This window comes from Canis aureus, chromosome 21 (genome assembly GCF_053574225.1).
Source record: "Canis aureus isolate CA01 chromosome 21, VMU_Caureus_v.1.0, whole genome shotgun sequence".
NCBI lineage: Eukaryota > Metazoa > Chordata > Mammalia > Carnivora > Canidae > Canis > Canis aureus.
This window is the reverse complement of record NC_135631.1, coordinates 15367549-15387223: the sequence shown is the minus strand read 5'-3', so window position 1 is coordinate 15387223 and position 19675 is coordinate 15367549. Positions and strand designations below refer to the sequence as shown.

The window sequence follows — 19675 nt, the reverse complement described above, 5'->3', positions numbered from 1 at the left end:
GCAATGAAGTGAATAGTGTATAAATACCATGATTTCCACTTTATTCAGAAGAAAACAACACAGATGGTAAGGGATTACAGACTGGTAAGTGGCATTTCCATCATCAAGTTTATGCATCTGACCTCCAAGTGAATTATTCATTTCATATTTTTTTCTTTGCAGATTAATTATTTCTAACCTGCATTTTCTCTGCTTTGAATGAAATAATGCAACAAAATAACAGCGTTACTGAGTTCATACTGTTAGGATTGACTCAAGATCCTATGAAAAAGAAAATGGTATTTATAATATTCTTCATTTTATATATGGGAACTGTGGTAGGGAATTTGCTTATTATTGTGACCATCAGGTTTAGCCGGACACTTGGGACCCCCATGTACTATTTCTTATTTTATTTGTCTCTTGCGGATTCCTGCTTTTCAACTTCCACAGCCCCCAGACTAATTGTGGATTCACTCTCTGCAAAAAAAATCATAACTTACAATGAGTGCATGACTCAGGTCTTTGCACTACATTTCTTTGGTTGCATGGAGGTCTTTGTCCTCATCCTCATGGCCATTGATCGCTATGTGGCCATCTGTAAGCCCTTACGTTACCCAACCATCATGAGCCGGCAGGTCTGCACTATCATGATTGTTCTTGCATGGATAGGATCTTTTTTCCATTCTATAGCCGAGGTTGTCCCAGCCTTGAGATTGCCCTTCTGTGGACCCAATTTGATTGATCATTACTGCTGTGATTTGCAACCCTTGCTGAAACTTGCTTGCATGGACACTTATCTGATTAACCTAGAATGGGTGTCTAATAGCGGGGCCATTTGCACAGGCAGTTTTGTGATTCTGATGATCTCCTATATTGTCATCTTGCATTCACTGAGAAACTATAGTGCAGAAGGGAAGAAAAAAGCTCTCTCTACTTGCACTTCTCACATCATCGTAGTAATCATATTCTTTGGTCCGTGTATATTCACATACACACGCCCCCCAACCACTTACCCCATGGACAAGATGGTGGCTGTATTTTATACTATTGGGACACCTTTTCTCAACCCACTCATCTACACACTGAGAAATGCAGAAGTGAAAAATGCCATGAGAAAGCTATGGCGTGTCAAAATTACCTCAGAGAGCAGAAGATGAATTGAGGACTTTGGATGATTACTTAATCTGTACAGATATCAAATATAGTGTATATCCTGACTTTCCCAATGTACTCTAATATAATGCATCTTATTTCCTTACTTTTTTTCTGTACGTCTGCTCTGAAACTAGTAGATTCCGTCAGCCTGTTTTTTTCTTTCCAGAGAGCTCCATTCTGACATTGCTGATTGTGAAGTACTCCTCAAATCTCAGTCTACACTCTGGTTTGATAATAAGTGAGATATTTATATAATCACAACTGTTCAAAAATGAGCATCCATAAATAAAGAATAGCCTGTTCTCTATGACTTGCAATTCTCTCTATAGCACATTTCAAACGAGGTATCGGGCTTTCTCTTGAACACATTCAGAGCAAAGGAACTAATATTTTGTGTTAAGAAATTATTTTCATTTTATCATTAGTTTATCTTTGAAAAGTTCCATACTAGTTAACCAAAGGCCAAACGGTTTTACAAAATACTTTTTCTTACTGTTCTAAAATAATTTTTCTTATTGTTTCCTTTGACTATTAAGAAAACTGAGGCAAGGAATGCCTGGGTGGCTCATTGGTTGAGTGTCTGCCTTTGGCTCAGGGCATGATCCCAGTTTGAGGATCGAGTCCCACACCGGACTCCCTGCATAGAGCCTGCTTCTCCCTCTGCCTATGTTTCTGCCTCTCTCTGTGTCTCTCATGAATAAATAAATAAAATCTTTTAAAAAAAAAGAAAACTGAGGCATTATGTGTGGTATTTTTTAATGTAGCATTAAAAGGTCTTGGGATATTCAGCTAATTTTTATGATTGATATATAGGAGCTTTAACAAGAGAATTCTATTAACTCTAAGAGAGAATGAAGTAAAATGATGTATGTCATCAAGACTAAATACGAATTTAAAATAAACCATAGACAAATAAAATAAAATAAAATAAACCATAGACACAGCATATTTTCTGGTATTGAAGTACTGTAACCTAGATTGAAGGCAAAAAATGTATGTTATTGCACTTAAAGTTGGGTTGTACGAATTGAATAAAAGAAAGTACCAGGGACATTCAGAAATACTCACTTGACTTGTCTTTAGTTAATGCAGTTAGATATAACATACTTTTTAAAAAGTTTTTATTTATTTATTCATGAGAGACAGACAGAGAGAGAGAGAGAGAGAGAGGCAGAGACATAGGTAGAGGTAGAAGCAAACTCCATGCAGGAAGCCCGATGCAGGACTGGATCCCCGGATGCCGGGATGATTCCCTGAGCCAAAGGCAGACACTCAACTGCTGAGTCACCCAGGCATCTAGAGAACCTACTTTGGCAACAGGAAGCCACTTTCTTTCTTTTGTTTGTGCTTTCCTAGTAAAGGAGTAGAGTCTATTCACAAGTTAGAATTGCCAATAGAATGTTGATGCTCATAGTGAGCAGAGCAGATTAGTATCTATGCATTGAATATGTGCATGCCTGGGTTATATCATGAACTTTTAAAATTCATTGATTTCTGTGGGTACAAAAATACTAAATCAAAGGGATATGTGCATCCAAATGTTTACAGCAGCATTATCTACAATAGCCAATTTATGCAAACAGCCCAAGTATCCTTAGACTGATGAATGGATAAAGGTCTGGTATGTTTAGTATATTCTGCTAAGCAAAACAATCTAGTCAGAGAAAGACAAATACCATGTGATTATACTCACGTGGAATTTGGGGAGAAAAATTATAGGGAAAAAGAGTGAGTGAGAAAGAGAGAGAGAGCAAACCAAGAAATAGACTCTTACTAGGAAAACAAATTGATGGTTAACAGAGGGAGGTGGGTGGTAGAACAAATTAAATAGGTGATGGGAATATTGGAGTGCACTTCTTGTTATGAGCTGGGTGTGGTATATAAGTGTTGAATCACTAAACTGTACAACTGTAAGCCATATAATACTACAGGTTAAGTAACTGGAATTTAAATTAAACTTTAAAAATAAATAAAGTTCATTGATTTCAGTGTATTCAAGTATATCACATCCTTTGTGAGTGTTATAAGATGCCATTTCGTTTTTAATGCTGTTTCTCATTATTTACCTGGAAAACTTTTTCGATACAATATTTTCTGCTTGCCAAAGATTATTTTAAAATAAATTCATTTTTAAAATGCAATGTTTTCAGTGTTCTCGCTACTTTTTTCCTTTCTGGGATATTATGAAGCTTCGTGGCTGCACTAGTGTGCTGAAGTTGACATGTTAATGTACAAAAATTATGTATTTTTCTGTTATAAAGCTTTATTTTTTGATATACATATAATGTGAAAAAATCCCTACAATCTAAGTAATTGGGACACCTATATTCTCTATATAGTTACCATTGTGTGTGTTTCTGTGTGTAAGAAGATTTCATTTAAGATCTATCCATTTTGCAATTTCAAGTAAACGTTATGGTACTGTTAACTATAGTGACCACCCTATATATTATATCTCAAGAATTTATTCATTCTACATAACTGAAACTTTGCACCCTTGGGTCAATATCTCACCTTTTTACCCAATCCCTGGCCCCTAGTACTCATCATTCTACTCTTCTTTTTAAAGTCTGAATCATATATATCTCACATTTTCTATATTGATTCATCAGTCAAGGATGAGGTTGTTTCTACACCATGATATGGTGAATAATGTGAATACTGATGCAATGAACATAGAAATGCACAATCATGAACCTAGCTGTTCACAATCATGATTTCAGATCCTTTGGATATATACCCAATGGTAGAATTGATGGACGATAGTCCTACTATTAATTTTTTGAGGAACCTCTACACTCTTTTCCATAATGACTGCACCAATTTACAGACCCATCAGTAGTAGCACCGATCAGATCCCTTTTCTCCACATTCTCACCAACATTTCTGATCTCCTATCTTCTCTATGATAGTCATTCTAACAGATGTGAAGAGATAACTCATTATAACTTTGATTTGCCTTTCCCTGATGATAAGTTTTGCTGAGCACCTTTAGATGCACCTGTTAGCCATTTGTATGCCCTTGGAAAATGTCCATTCAGTCCCTCTGCCTGTTTATAAATCAGAGGAGATGAAGGAAATCTCCATAGTTTCAGCTCAATTGTCCCATGAACCCGAAACTGCTCTAAAAAATAGAGTCTACTATCTAAAAGGTGCTAAGAAAAAGATGTAATGGAATATTAGACAAAAACCATTTACTCAATTAGCTCAAAAGTATATAGAAAAGAAATAAAAATAGGTTATAAAGGGGGAAAAGTAAACTACAATAAAATGAACTCCCCCCCCCAAATTTAACAATTACATTAAATGCAAATACACTACACTTGAAAGACAGAAGTTGTTAGGATAGACAGAATAATCTTCAGCTAAGTAATGGATTAATGATATACATGTTAGTGTAATAAATCCCTGAACAAAGAGACCATGCACGATGAGTAAATGGTGTGATTCAATGTACATGAAGTTATAGAATAGGCAACACTACAACAGAGTGATACAAATCAAGACGATAGTTGCCTCAAAGGAATTTTCTGAAAGGGGGCATGACAGAACTTTCTGGGTTAATGACAATATTCTAATCTTGAATTTGTTAATGGCTATGTGAGTATATACATTTATCAAAACTCATCAATTCATATAATTAAAAGACTGCATTTCATTGTATGTAAATTTTTTCTCAGAATAAGAGGTATGTTACCAAAAAGAAAGCTTATCAATATCTCTAAGTTCCCCCCACAAATGCATATCAAATATAGTGATCATTTCCAGAGAAAAGAAAACAGAACAGTAACTCTCTTTTTTTTTATTTTTATTTTTTTTTATTTTTATTTTTTATTGGTGTTCAATTTACTAACATACAGAATAACACCCAGTGCCCGTCACCCATTCACTCCCACCCCCCGCCCTCCTCCCCTTCTACCACCCCTAGTTCGTTTCCCAGAGTTAGCAGTCTTTACGTTCTGTCTCCGTTTCTGATATTTCCCACACATTTCTTCTCCCTTCCCTTATTTTCCCTTTCACTATTATTTATATTCCCCAAATGAATGAGAACATATAATGTTTGTCCTTCTCCGACTGACTTACTTCACTCAGCATAATACCCTCCAGTTCCAGTCCACAAAAACAAAGACTGAATAGATATCATGATGACACTAAACTCATATCTCTCAATAGTAACTCTGAATGTGAACGGGCTTAATGACCCCATCAAAAGGCGCAGGGTTTCAGACTGGATAAAAAAGCAGGACCCATCTATTTGCTGTCTACAAGAGACTCATTTTAGACAGAAGGACACCTACAGCCTGAAAATAAAAGGTTGGAGAACCATTTACCATTCGAATGGTCCTCAAAAGAAAGCAGGGGTAGCCATCCTTATATCAGATAAACTAAAATTTACCCCAAAGACTGTAGTGAGAGATGAAGAGGGACACTATATCATACTTAAAGGATCTATTCAACAAGAGGACTTAACAATCCTCAATATATATGCTCCGAATGTGGGAGCTGCCAAATATATAAATCAATTATTAACCAAAGTGAAGAAATACTTAGATAATAATACACTTATACTTGGTGACTTCAAAACAGAACAGTAACTCTCATTAAGTATTTCATTCCCATGAATGGAAGATGTATGAATATTTTATTGGAAACAATTACACAATACGGACTTTGAATAGCTGCATTAGACTTCACCAAAATGAAAAACTTTTTTTAAAAGATTTATTTATTTATTTATTTATTTATTTATTTATTTATTTATTCATGAGGGACACACACACACACAGAGAGAGGCAGAGACACAGACAGAGGGAGATGCAGGCTCCATGCAGGGAGCCTGATGTGGGACTCGATCCCGGGACTCCAGGATCACGCCCTGGGCTGAAGGCGGCGCTAAACTGCTGAGCCACCTGGGCTTCCCCCAATGAAAATCTTTTGTACTGAAAATTATGTCATCAACAAAGTGAAAAGCCAACCCACAGATTGGGAGAAAATACTTGCTAATCATGTCTCAAATGAGGAACTTGTTTTCAGACTATATAAAGAACTCCTACCACTTAATAACCCAAATTAAAACTTGGCAAAATATCTGAATAAGTCAATCAGAGAAGATCAAACATTATATGGTCTCAATCATTTGGGGAATATAAAATATAGTGAAAGGGAATAAAGGGGAAAGGAGAAAAAATGAGTGGGAAATACCAAAAAGGGAGACAGAACATGAGAGACTCCTAACTCTGGGAAACGAACTAGGGGTGGTGGAAGGGGAGGTGGGCTGGGGGGTGGGGGTGACTGGGTGACGGTCACTGAGGGGGGGCACTTGATGGGATGAGCACTGGGTGTTATTCTATATGTTGGCAAATTGAACACCAATAAAAAATAAATTTATAAAATTAAAAAAAATATCTGAATAAACATAACTCCACAAGAATATATAAATGGCCAAAAGAATATGAAAAGATGTTTAATACCATTAAGTAGTAGGAAATACAAACCTCGGCCATAATGAGATATCACTTTACATCTGCTAGAATGTCTAGAATCAAAAAAGGCAGACATTAACAAGTTTTAGTGAAGAGGTAGAGAAAGTAGAGTTCTCATAAATTATTGGTGGCAATGTAAAATAGTGCAACCATTTTGGAAAGCAATGTGGCAGCTCCTCAAAATGTTAAACATAATTATAATGACCTAGCAATTCTACTCTTAGGCATCTACCTAAGAGAAATTAAATATATATGCACACAAAAAGTTGTACACCAATGTTCACAGCAACATTATTCATAATGGCTAAAATGGGGAAACAATCTACTTGTCAATCAACTAGTGAATGGGTAACTTATATATTCATATAAGGGAATTTTATTCATCAACAAAAAGGAAAGAAATACTGATAACTTGCCACAACTTGCATTTATGCTAAGAACATTACAGTAAATTAAGAAACAGGTTACAAAAAGTAACATATTGTATAATATCTTTTATACTAAAAGTCTAGAAAAGGGCAGCCTGGATGGCTCAGCAGTTTAGCGCCGCCTTCAGCCCAGGATGTGATCCTGGAGACCCCAGATAGAGTCCCACATGAGGCTCCTTGCAGGGAACCTGCTTCTCCCTCTGCCTGTATCTCTGCCTCTCTCTCTCTCTCTCTCTCTCTCTGTCTTTCATGAATAAATAAATAAAATCTTTTAAAAATATACTGAAAGAAAGTAGATTATGGAGTGCCTGGGTGGCTCAGTTGGTTAAGCAAGGGACTCTTGATTTTGGCTCAGGTCAGGATTTCAGGGTCATGGCATCAAGACTCAAGTCAAGCTCTGTGCTCAACATGGAATCTGCTTGAGATTGCCTCTCTCCCTCTGCCCCTCCCTAACCTCCATGCTGCAGTTCCCCACCCACTTCCTTATCCCTGGTTTTCATGTACACTCACCCTCTCTCTCTCAAAAAAGAAAAAAAAAGGAATACAGAAAAGAAGAAAGAAAGAAAAAGAAAGAAGAAAGAAAGAAAGAAAGAAAGAAAGAAAGAAAGAAAGAGTCCCTGCTCAGTGGGATACAGAAAGAAAGAGAAGAAAGAAAGAGAAAGAAAGAAAGAAAGAAAGAAAGAAAGAAAGAAAGAAAGAAGAAAGAAAGAAGAAAAGAAAGAAAGAAAGAAAGAAGAAAAAAAGAAAGAAAGAAGAAAGAAAGAAAGAAAGAAAGAAAGAAAGAAAGAAAAAGAAAGAAAGAAAGAAACTCGATTGGTATTTACCTAGGACTGCCTGTGATGATGATGGAGAGGAATAAGTCACTATGAATAGGCATGGAATTTCTTTTAGGGTGGCAAAATGTTGTGAAAGTAGATAGTCTTGATTGTTTCATAGGCTTCTATACTAAATACCATTAAATCATATACTTTAAATGAGCGAATTGTTTAGTATGTGGATTATTTCTCAATAAAGCTATTAAAAACAAAAACATTAAATATAATGATTATTTGCACAGAATAAATGGCCATACAGTAACTTTTATCAAAAAATTATTTCCCATGAATAAAAGTATGTTAATATTGAATTAAAAATTAGTGTATATCAGTGACTTCGGATTACTACTATGATTAAAATACAGCATAATGTATATAGCTAATAACACTATAATATTTATTTGAAAATTGCAAAGAGTAGATCCAAAAGTTTCATCATAAGAAAAAATTATAATCGTGTGGTGATGGTTGCTATCTAGATTTATTGTGATGATAATTTTGAAATATATACAGTATCAAATCATTTGGTTGTATACCTGAAACCACTAATAATGTTATATGCTAATTATATTTCAATGAAAAAATGTGGAATCTATCTCTCCATGCTTTCATCTGGGCTAATGTCTTGACACATGTCACATGTAAACTCTTCCCAAAGGAAAAGAGGGTGGTAAAAGTCATGTTGTATAATCCCTAAAAGTTGGTGTGAGAGGCATTAAAGCTTTTCCTTTTGTGAAACAACCAATGCCCTGCAACAACTGTGGTTTGGTATAGCCCAATCTACACCCGTGAAATGAATGAGAACTGACATACCTGTGTCAATTGCCAGATGTCTGAATGAGGCCATCTTGGACCATGTACTCCATTCATTCCACAGAGAGTGTCTCCAGGTGAAACCAGAACACGGATCACCCAGCTGAATCCAGCCACATTGTAGAATCATAATCAAATATTGTATTTATTTAAAGACTTTAAATTTTGGTTTTGCAACTTAAAACTACTAATTCAGGGGGCTGGAGGTACCTGGGTGGCTCAGTCTGTTAAGCATCTACCTTCAGCTCAGATCATGGTTTCAGGGTCCTAGGATCTAGCTCTGCCTAGAGCTCCCTGCTCAGTGGGCAGTCTGCTACTCCCACTCTCTCTCCCTCTGTGCTCTGTCTCAAATAATTAAATAAATAATCTTAAAATAAATGAAAAAATAAAACTATTAATTTGGATATTATATTTTGTGATTGTTAGCCACTAATTTTTGCTTAGTGCTATTTCCCAGTATGTAACAATAGATATCTTACACACCTACTAAGTTCACACAAGGCAGAAAGCAGAAGATAAACACTGTGAAGTTTCAGGGGGCTGTCACATGGGTAGAGTTCTTAAAGTTCTGTGGCCTGAGGAATTCCACAATAAAAAAAAGAAGTGTTTTCTATTCACATCTCCTACCAGTTGGAAAGTGACACACTATTTTATGGGTCCAGGGTCATGGCCAGATAGCAGTGCAAATGGCCCACTGTGTGGTGAACTTTGGCCAGTGGGAAGAGAAAGACAATGGCTACATTATCCCAGATTTCTGGCTAAAGAAAAAGAATATATAGTCTCTCTTAAAAGGACTAGTGAGGTCAAGAAATTATCTGTGAAAGTGGTGAAACTACCCTTACACTGCATAGGAAGCATTTAAGTTTCCTCTAAGAGTACAAACATGTAAGGGTCCGGCATTTGGGATATTATATGAAAAAGGGGGGATCTCTGGGTGGCGCAGCGGGTTAGCGCCTGCCTTTGGCCCAGGGAGCGATCTTGGAGCCACGGGATCGAGTCCCACGTCGGGCTCCCGGTGCATGGAGCCTGCTTCTCCCTCTGCCTGTGTCTCTGCCTCTCTCTCTCTCTCTCTCTCTCTCTCTCTCTCTCTGTGACTATCATAAATAAATAAAAATTTAAAAAAAAAGAAAAAGGAAGAGGAGGTTTGATTAGAGTAGGAAGAGAAAAGAAAGAAAAGAAAGAATGAGGACAAAGGAAAGATCAGGAATGGGAGAAGAATAAGAAAGAATATTAGTGGTCAAGAGTCAATTTTAATGACTTATACTCAAAAAAGTAGAAGAATGAAAGCCTGCAGTACAATTTGCTCCAAGTATAGGGGGCGGGGCAGGATGGTGGAGGAGTAGGGGCCCCAACTCACCTGTCCCCACCAACTTACCTAGATAATTTTCAAATCATCCTGAAAACCCACGAATTCGACCTGAGATTTAAAGAGAGAACAGCCTGAATGCTACAGAGAGGAGTTTTCGCTTCTACCAAGGAAGGAACGTGTGGAAATTAAAAAAAAAAAAAAAAGAATCAAGTGGGAGAGGGGCCCCACAAGGAGTCAGACTAAGAGGGCGGCAAGAGCCTCCGGGGCAGGAAAGCCCAGGCCCAGAGAAGCAGGAACTTTAAAAACCCACACCGGATTCTTCCTGGACAGAAAGAAGCTCAGCAGGGAAACCAGGCAGGATCGCAGGAGGGGCAGTGGAGCCCCCAGGTCCCCGGGGTCACTAGCAGAGGAGGTGAGCCCTGGGGGAGAGCCCGCAGCACGCCCCAGCCCAAGCGGTTAAGGGCTGGAGCGCGACCGGGAGCGGCTTGGAGGCGGCTCCACCCGCGGAGGAGGCTGTGCACCCCGGGAGCGCAATTCCAGCAGCACAGGCCCTGGATCCCAGGGCGCCGAGGGACACAGCCCAGAATCCTGCGCTCCCCCGGGACAGGCAGAGGTAGGGAGGGCCCAGGACAGCGAGGGCGCTCCTGCTGCAGGATGCCCTGAGCTGTGCAGGTCAGCGCCCCCGCCCCTGGAGCATCCAGGCCCCTGGGGGTTGGGAGCTAGGGGAGTTACTGCAGGAGCTGACTCAAGGGCTGGAGAGCTGGCTGCTGCCACTGTTGTTGTTCCTCGGTGTCACCGTATGCCTGGGACAGAGTGGGGCCACCAGGGAGGAGGGGCCTCATGGGGTAAACAGCTCCCACTGAGCCCGGAACCGGCGGGGGGGAGAGGCAGCTCCCCCAGGTGCACACACCTGAAAATCAGCACAACAGGCCCCTCCCCCAGAAGACCAGCTGGAAGGACAGGGGAAGAGCAAGTTCTTTACCATGCAGCTCCAGGGGAAGTCAAAGGATTTACAGTATACAAAATCAGAGAATACCCCTCCTTTTATTTCTTCTTCCCTTTTCCAGTAAAAATTGTTTTTATATCAGACTGTAAATTTCCAATTTTTTTCTCTTTTCTCACCTTAACTACAGTATCTTACCACCTCTTCATTTTTTAAGATTCTTCCTTTTTGACTTTCATATTTCTATAATTACAGGTCTTAGATATATTTTTCACTTCTAGATTCCTTTCAACATACTCAACTTAATTTGGGGAGATATACGATATGTTTTGTTTTGTTTGTTTGTTTTGTGTTTTTTGTTTTCTCTGTTTCATCTTGTTCTACAATGGCGGAAGTTAATACCTTCTACACATGACCAGAATTAACCCAGAACCAAGTGATATACCATGCTGGCTCATTCTGTGAGATTCCTCGTTCCCATTCTGCCCCCCTCTTGTATCTCATTTATGTTTTGGTGGTCAATGTTGGGGCTTTCTACAAGTATTTCTGGTTTATTATAAATTTGGGATTGAGCATCTTCTAATATACAGAACTTAATATACTCAGAAACAAGAGGATCACCCTCTATAAGCCCTCAGGTAGACTGCATTATCTCTCCACTACAACTTCTACACCACCACCATCTCCCACTACCCCCCCTTTTTTTTTCTCCTTTTTTTTCCTTTTTTTCTTTCTTTTTCTTCTCTTCTTCTTTAGGATTCCTGGCCTTTTATTTTTTACTAATTTGTGTTAAAATTTGTTTCTCACTTTAGTGGTCCTATTGTCTTATTTCATTCTGGTCTTGTTTTCGATTTCTGGCCACTAACCTCAGCAGAATCTTTTAGGGTGAAATTTACTTAGGTCATGGTAGATATTCTTGATGTAGCCCACTCATACACCCAGTCTGGACGGAGCAAAATGACTAGAAAGAAAAACTCACCACAAAAGAATCAGAAGCAGTACTCTATGCCTCAGAGTTACAAAATTTGGATTACAATTTGACGTCAGAAAGCCATTTCAGAAGCAAAATTATCAAGCTACTGGTGGCTCTGGGAAAAACCTTAAAGGATTCGAGAGACTTCATGACTGCAGCATTTAGATCTAATCAGGCTGAAATTAAAAATCAATTAAATGAGTTGCAATCCAAACTGGTAACAATGAGGGTTAATGAGGTGGAAGAAAAGTGTATGACATAGAAGACAAGTTTATGGCAAGGAAGGAAGCTGAGGAAAAAAGAAAAAACAATTAAAAACCATGAGGAAAGGTTATGGGAAATAAATGACAGCCTCAGAAGGAAAAAGTCTACATTTAATTGGGGTTCCAGAGAGCACTGAGAGGAACAAAGGAACAGAAAGCATATTTGAACAAATCATAGCTGAGAACTTCCCTAATTCAGATCCAGGAGATAGAGAGGTCTCCCCCTAAAATCAATAAAAAGTTCTCAACACTTCAACATTTAATAGTGAAACTTGCAAATTCCAAATATAAAAAGAAAATCCTTAAAGTGGCAAGAGACAAGAGATCCCTAACTTATATGGGGAGAAATATTAGATTAACAGCAGACCTCTCCAGAGACCTGGAAGGCCAGAAAGGGCTGGCAGGATATGTTCAGGGTCCTAAATGAGAAGAACATGCAGCCAAGAATACTTTATCCAGCAAAGTTCTCATTCAGAAAGAGAGATAAAGAGCTTCCAAGACAGGCAGGAACTGAAAGAATATGTGACCACCAAACCAGCTTCGCAAGAAATATTAAGAGGGACTCTGTAAAAGAAAGAGGGAGCCCAAAGAAATAGTCCAGAAAAACAAGGACTGAATAGGTATTATGATGACACTAAATTCATATCTTTAATAGTAACTCTGAACATGAATCAGCTAAAAGACCACATTAAAAGATGCAGGGATTCAGACTGGATAAAAAAGCAAGATCTATCTATTTGCTTTCTTGAAGAGACTCATTTTAGACATAAGGACACCTACAGCCTGAAAAAGGAGAGATTGGAGAACCATTTACCATTCAAAAGGTCTTCAAAAGAAAGCTGAGGTAGCAATCCTCATAGCAGATAAATTAAAGTTTATTGCGAAGACTATAGTAAGAGGGAAGAAGGACACTATATCGTACTTAAACTATCTATGCAACAAAAGGACCTAACAATCATGAATACTTATGCTTCTAATGTGGGAGCTGCCAAGTATATCAATTAATTAGTAACCAAACTAAAGACATACTTAGATAATAAAACACTAATACTGAGAGACTTCAACACAGCACTTTCTGCAAATAACAGATTTTATAAGCACAACCTCTCCAAAGAAACAAGAGCTTTCAATGGTACACTGGACCAGATGGATTTCACAGATATTTTCAGAACTTTACATCCAAACACAACTGAATACACATTCTTCTCAAGTGCACATGGAACTTTCTCCAGAATAGACCACATACTGGGTCACAAATCAGATCTTAACTGATACCAAAAGATTGGAATTGTCCCTTGCATATATTCAGGCCATAATGCTTTGTAACTTGAACTTAATCACAAGAAGAAATTTGGAAGAAACTCAACACGTGAAGGTTAAAAGCATTCTGCTAAAAGATGAAAGGGTCACCAAGAAAATTAGAGAATAATTAAAAATATTCATGGAAACTAATGAAAATGAAATCACAACTATTTAAAATCTTTGGGATACAGCAAAAACTGTCCTCAGAGGGAAATACATTGCAATAAAAGCATCCCTCAAAAAATTGGAAAAACTCACATATGCAAGCTAACCTTGCACGTAAAGGAACTGGAGAAAGAACAGCAAATAAAACCTACACCAAGCAGAAGAAGAGAGTTAATAGAGATTCGAGCAGAACTCAATGAAATAGAGACCAGAAGAACTGTAGAACATATCAACAAGACCAGGAGTTGGTTCTTTGAAAGAATTAATAAGATAGATAAACCATTGCCAGCCTTACTAAAAACAAAAGAGAATAGATTCAAATTAATAACATCATGATTGAAAAGGGAGATATCACAACCAATTCCAAGGAAATACAAACGATTTTAAAAACAGATTATGAGTGGCTATACGCCAATAAATTAGGCAATCTAGAAGAAATGGGCACATTTCTAGAAAACCACAAACTACCAAAACTGGAACAGGAAGGAATAGAAAACCTGAACGGGTCAATAACCAAAGAGGAAATTGAAGCAGTCATCAAAAACCTCCAAGACACAAAAGTCCAGGGCCAGATGGCTTCCCAAGGAATTTTATCAAAAGTTTAAGGAAGAAACAATACCTATTCTACTAAAGCTGTTCTAAAAGATAGAAAGGGATGGAATACTTCCGAACTCATTCTATGAGGCCAGCATCACCTTAATTCCCCAGATGAAGACTCCAACAAAAAGGAGAATTATAGCTCAATATCCCTGATGAACACAGATGCAAAAATTCTCGACAAGATACTAGCCAATAGGATCCAACAATACATTAAGAAGATTATTCATCATGAACAAGTGGGATTTATCCCCGGGATGCAAGCCTGGTTCAACACTCATAAAGCAATCAACGTGATAGATCATATCAACAAGAGAAAAACAAGAACCATTTGATCGTCTCAATAGATGCAGAAAAAGTATTTGACAAAATACAGCATCCATTCCTGATCAAAACTCTTCAGAGTGTAGAGATAGAGGGAACACACCTCAGCATCTTAAAAGCCATCTACGAAAAGTTCACAGCAAATATTATCCTCAATGGGGAAACACTGGGAGGATCTTCCTTAGATCAGGAACACGACAGGGATGTCCACTCTCACCACTACTATTCAACATAGTACTAGAAGTCCTAGCCTCAGCAATGAGGCAACAAAAAGAAATAAAAGGCAATCAAATCGGCAGAGAAGAAGTGAAACTCTCCCTCTTTGCAGGTGATATGATACTGTACATAGAAAACCCAAAAGAGGGGATACCTGGGTGGGTCAGTGGTTTAGTACCTGCCTTCGGCCCAGGCCGTGATCCTAGAGTCCCAGGATCGAGTCCCATATTGGGCCCCCTGCATGGAGTCTGCTTCTCCCTCTGCTTGTGTCTCTGCTTCTCTCTCTCTCTCTCTGTATCTGTCATGAATAAATAAATAAAAAATCTTAAAAAAAAGAAAGCCCAAAAGACTCCTCACCAAGATTGTTAGAACTCATACAGAAATTTGTCAGTGTGGCAGGATACAAAATCAATGCCCAGAAATCAGTGGCATTTCTATACACTAACAATGAAACTGAAGAAAGAGAAATTAAGGAGTCAATCCCATCTATAATTGCACCCAAAAGCATAAGATACCTAGGAATAAACCTAACCAAAGAGGTAAAGGATCTATACCCTAAAAACTACAGAACACTTTTGAAAGAAATTGAGGAAGACACAAAGAGATGGAAAAATATTCCAACTTATGGATTGGAAGAATTAATACTATGAAAATGTCTATGCTACCCAGGGCAATTTACACATTCAATGCAATCCCTATCAAAAAACCATGGACTTTCTTCAGAGAGTTGGAACAAATCATCTTAAGATTTGTGTGGAATCAGAAGAGACCCCTAATAGCCAAGGGTATATTGAAAAAGAAAACCAGAGCCGGGAACACCACAATGCCTGATTTCAAGGTTGTACTACAAAGCTGTGATCTTCAAGACAGTGTGGTACTGGCACAAAAACAGACACATAGATCAATGGAACAGAATAGAGAACCCAGAAATGGACCCTCAAGTCTATGGTCAACTAATATTCGACAAAACAGGAAAGACCATCCACTGGAAAAAGGACAATCTCTTCAATAAATTGTGCTGGGAAAATTGGACAGCCACATGCAGAAGAATGAAACTACACCATTCTCTTACGCCATACACAAAGATAAACTCAAAATGGATGAAAGATCTAAATGTGAGACAAGAATCCATCAAAATCCTAGAGGAGAACACAGGCAACACCCTTTTTGAACTTGGCCACAGCAACTTCTTGCAAGATACACCTCTAAAGGCAAGGGAAACAAAAGCAAAAGTGAATTATTTGGACTCTTCAAGATAACAAGCTTCTGCACAGCAAAACAAACAGACAAGAAAGCTAAAAGACAACCTACAGAATAGGAGAAGATATTTGCAAATGACCTATCAGATAAAGGCCTAGTATCCAAGATCTATAAAGAACTTATTACTCTACAGCAAAGAAACAAACAACCCAATCATGAAATGGGCAAAAGACTTGAACAGAAATTTCACTAAAGAAGACATAGACATGGCCAACAAGCACATGAGAAAATGCTCTGCATCACTTGCCATCAGGGAGTGATGGCAAAAGAGGGAAATACAAATCAAAACCACAATGAGATACCACCTCACACCAGTGAGAATGGGGAAAATTAAGACAGGAAACAACAAATGTTGGAGAGCGTGTGGAGAAAGGGGAACCCTCTTGCACTGTTGTGGGAATACTGGTACAGCCACTCTGGAAAACTGTGTGGAGATTCCTCAAACAGTCAAAAATAGAACTACCCTACGACCCAGCAATTGCACTGCTGGGAATTTACCCCAAAGATAAAGATGCAGTGAAATGGCAGGACACCTCCACCCCAATGTTTATAGCAGCAAGGTCCACAATAGCCAAACTGTGGAAGGAGCCTCAGTGTCCATCAAAAGATGAATGGATAAGGATGTGGTCTATATATACAATGGAATGTTTCTCAGCCATTAGAAATGACAAATACCCACCATTTGCTTCAACATGGATAGAACTAGAGGGTATTATGCTGAGTGAAGTAAGTCAATCGGAGAAGGACAAACATTATATGGTCTCATTCATTTGGGGAATATAAAAAATAGTGAAAGGGATTATAGGGGAGAGGAGAGAAAATGAGTGGTTAAATCAGAGAGGGAGACAGAAAATGAGAGACAGACACCTAATTCTTGGAAACCCACAAGGGGTGGTGGAAAGGGAGGTGGGCAGGGAGATGGGGTGACTGGGTGATGGGTACTAAGGGGGCACTTGACAGAATGAGCCCTGGGTGTTATGCTATATGTTGGCAATCAAACTCCAATAAAAAATATACAAAAAAAAAAAAGTTGTTCCAAGTATAAACTATAAGTGACTTTCCCAGCAATTTCTCCAGATATCAGCAGAGATTCAATTAAAAAGAAAAGCAATAAACTCCAATGGCACTATTGAACCAACTCTTTTCCAATCAAATAGAACTGTCAAAAGAGCAGAGGAAATAAATTTCAATAGGAAAATACCTCCAAAATAGATATTTTAATATATGCATTACATTAAATATTTAGCATATTTATGCATATTTAAACACATTAATCCCATGAGCAAGATATCACTCATAAAACAATTCTTCATTTGGATTCTTGCTATGGCCCTAAATCAATAATTGATTTGTTTTCAAATTTAGCAAATAAAGATAAATTTAACATTTTTAAAAAGTTGTTAAAGACATCTTGAAATTGTAGCTCATTGTTAGTTCTCCGTTGTGGTTCTGAATATGGAGGGAGACTTTGGGAGAAAGCTTTCCCCAAGGTCATTAACATTTTCATCATTCTCTTATAATAGACCTTGTAAGAAGATGAGAAAGGAGCATAGTAAACATACTACAAATGGCAGGTTTCAGTGGGTGACAGAATCAGCAAGGACAATATGACTTTTACCAGACCTTGAGTTGGGGGTTCTAGGAATTTCTGATACTAATTATTCACAAAGCAATTCCTAAGGCATTAGTCTGTTGTGGAGCGCTGCACCCAAACTGCCTCAGAAGAAATGGCAAAATAAATAAAAATTCAAGCCCTGGACAATACTGGTGAGATTTATTTTCTTCTAAAATTAAAGTAAAAAAGAATATAGAAAAAGGGGATTAAATAAAATTGCTTTACTGTTCCCTGTAAAGACAATTGCAAGAAACTAGTCTCAGAAGTAAGCAGAAAATAAAATTATTAAAATGATGATCAGATAATAATGTGCATCTATACATGATTATAAAATAAGTAGAAGGATTGTGAACATGAAAATATAAATAATTTCAAAACAAATTGACATTGTCAAGTTTGAAATGCTCAGAAAATGGAGGAAGAAATTCTTTGAGATGAGTCTTAATTCAAGGAATAATAAGAGTTCCTCAAGGACCATATAGATTGAATAACAGAAGCACAAAACCGAGGTTTCTGTTTATATGCCCAGATTCTTCTAGTTGAAAGCCAAACAATGTAATTTACAGGTATCAAAAACTACTAGTATTGAGACCTCTTAAATTGAAGGACTTTCCCAGTGGAAATAGTGTTTTGGGATATTTTTTTTGTTCTTTTAATTCGGAAGGAAAAAGAGAATGAACATGTCAAAGCAGGGTGAAGTATTCTTGTGTCCGAATCTGAATTATTATTACTATTATGATTTTTACCATTGTTATTATTATCATTATTTTGTGTCCTATAAGGAAAGGCACACATGTAACAATGACTCTGTCAGCTCTAATATACAGAAAACATAGTGCTGTAGTTTCCCAAAAGCTGGAAGAGCCAAACACACTGTTGCTGCAAAGGGACAGCTGAGAGCACACAGTTTAGCAGAAGCTATATGTGATACACGTGACAGGTCATGAGGGGATATGGCCTCAGACAGACAAAATTCCTTCTTTTTTTTTAAGATTTTATTTATTCATTCATGAGAGACACAGAGAGAGAGAGAGAGGCAGAGACACAGGCAGAGGGAGAAGCAGGCTCTATGCAGGGACCCTGATGTGGGACTCGATCCCAGTACTCCAGGATCACGCCCTGGGCTGAAGGCAGGAGCCAAACTGCTGAGCCACCCAGGGATCCCCTAGACAAAATTCCTAATGACATTAGACACTGTGCAATTCCATCCCAACCTACTACTCAAGGAATCGTTTACATTTGTGGCTTAGCTTGAGGAGAAATTTTAGTTTTCTTTTTTTTTTTTTTTTTAAAGATTTGTTTATTTATTCATTCAGAGAGAGCGAAGAGAGAGGCAGAGACACAGGCAGAGGTAGAAGCAGGCTCCATGCAGGGAGCCCGATGTGGGACTCGATCCTGGGTTTCCAGGATCACACCCCGGGCTGCAGGCGGCGCTAAACCACTGCGCCACCGGGGCTGCCCAAATTTTAGTTTTCAATCAAAACTATTGCACATACTTCTTTCCAATACTCCAATGACCTCACTAGAGGACCTAAAATCCCAGCACTGAAGATGCATCTGATATGGTCCATTTCTAAATCTAAAGTATTAAAAGTATTTCCAGTGATGACCGCTTCAAAATATCTAATGCATCCCGAGTGGGAGAATTAATATAAACTAGCATAAAACTTGAAAGATTCAAAGGACACCTGAAGGAATTAGTGAGATGAAGGGCAGAGTCCTTCCTTTTTTCTTTCTCTCTGACATTTGTTTTATATAATAGTTACTTAAAAGTAATTCCTGAGGAAACCTCAAACACCGAGTCTGAAGATGAGAAATCACCCCAGATTTTACTTTTTCTCCTTTGTCTTGATGTGTGTCCAGTGGTTCCTTTCATTGCTTTGTCTTCTTTTATCTCTGCCTCTTCATCAGGATTTCATGACTATTCCAAGCTGACAGAATGGATTTCCTTTCATAGTAGAAATAACTGTTCATATGATAGATGGCATTGAACTGAAACTTTCTCATTTCACAAATAGGATGACAGAAGTCC

General features: G+C 38.1%; 1 protein-coding gene across 1 annotated transcript; it reads left to right on the top strand.

Annotated features, from left to right (window-relative positions):
* The first annotated feature begins 206 nt into the window (after nt 1–206).
* Nucleotides 207–1139, top strand: LOC144293279 (olfactory receptor 4C11-like). Its single transcript, XM_077864365.1, has one exon. It carries the CDS (start codon nt 207–209, stop codon nt 1137–1139), a length of 933 nt encoding a protein of 310 aa, XP_077720491.1.
* Nucleotides 1140–19675: the final 18536 nt, after the last annotated feature.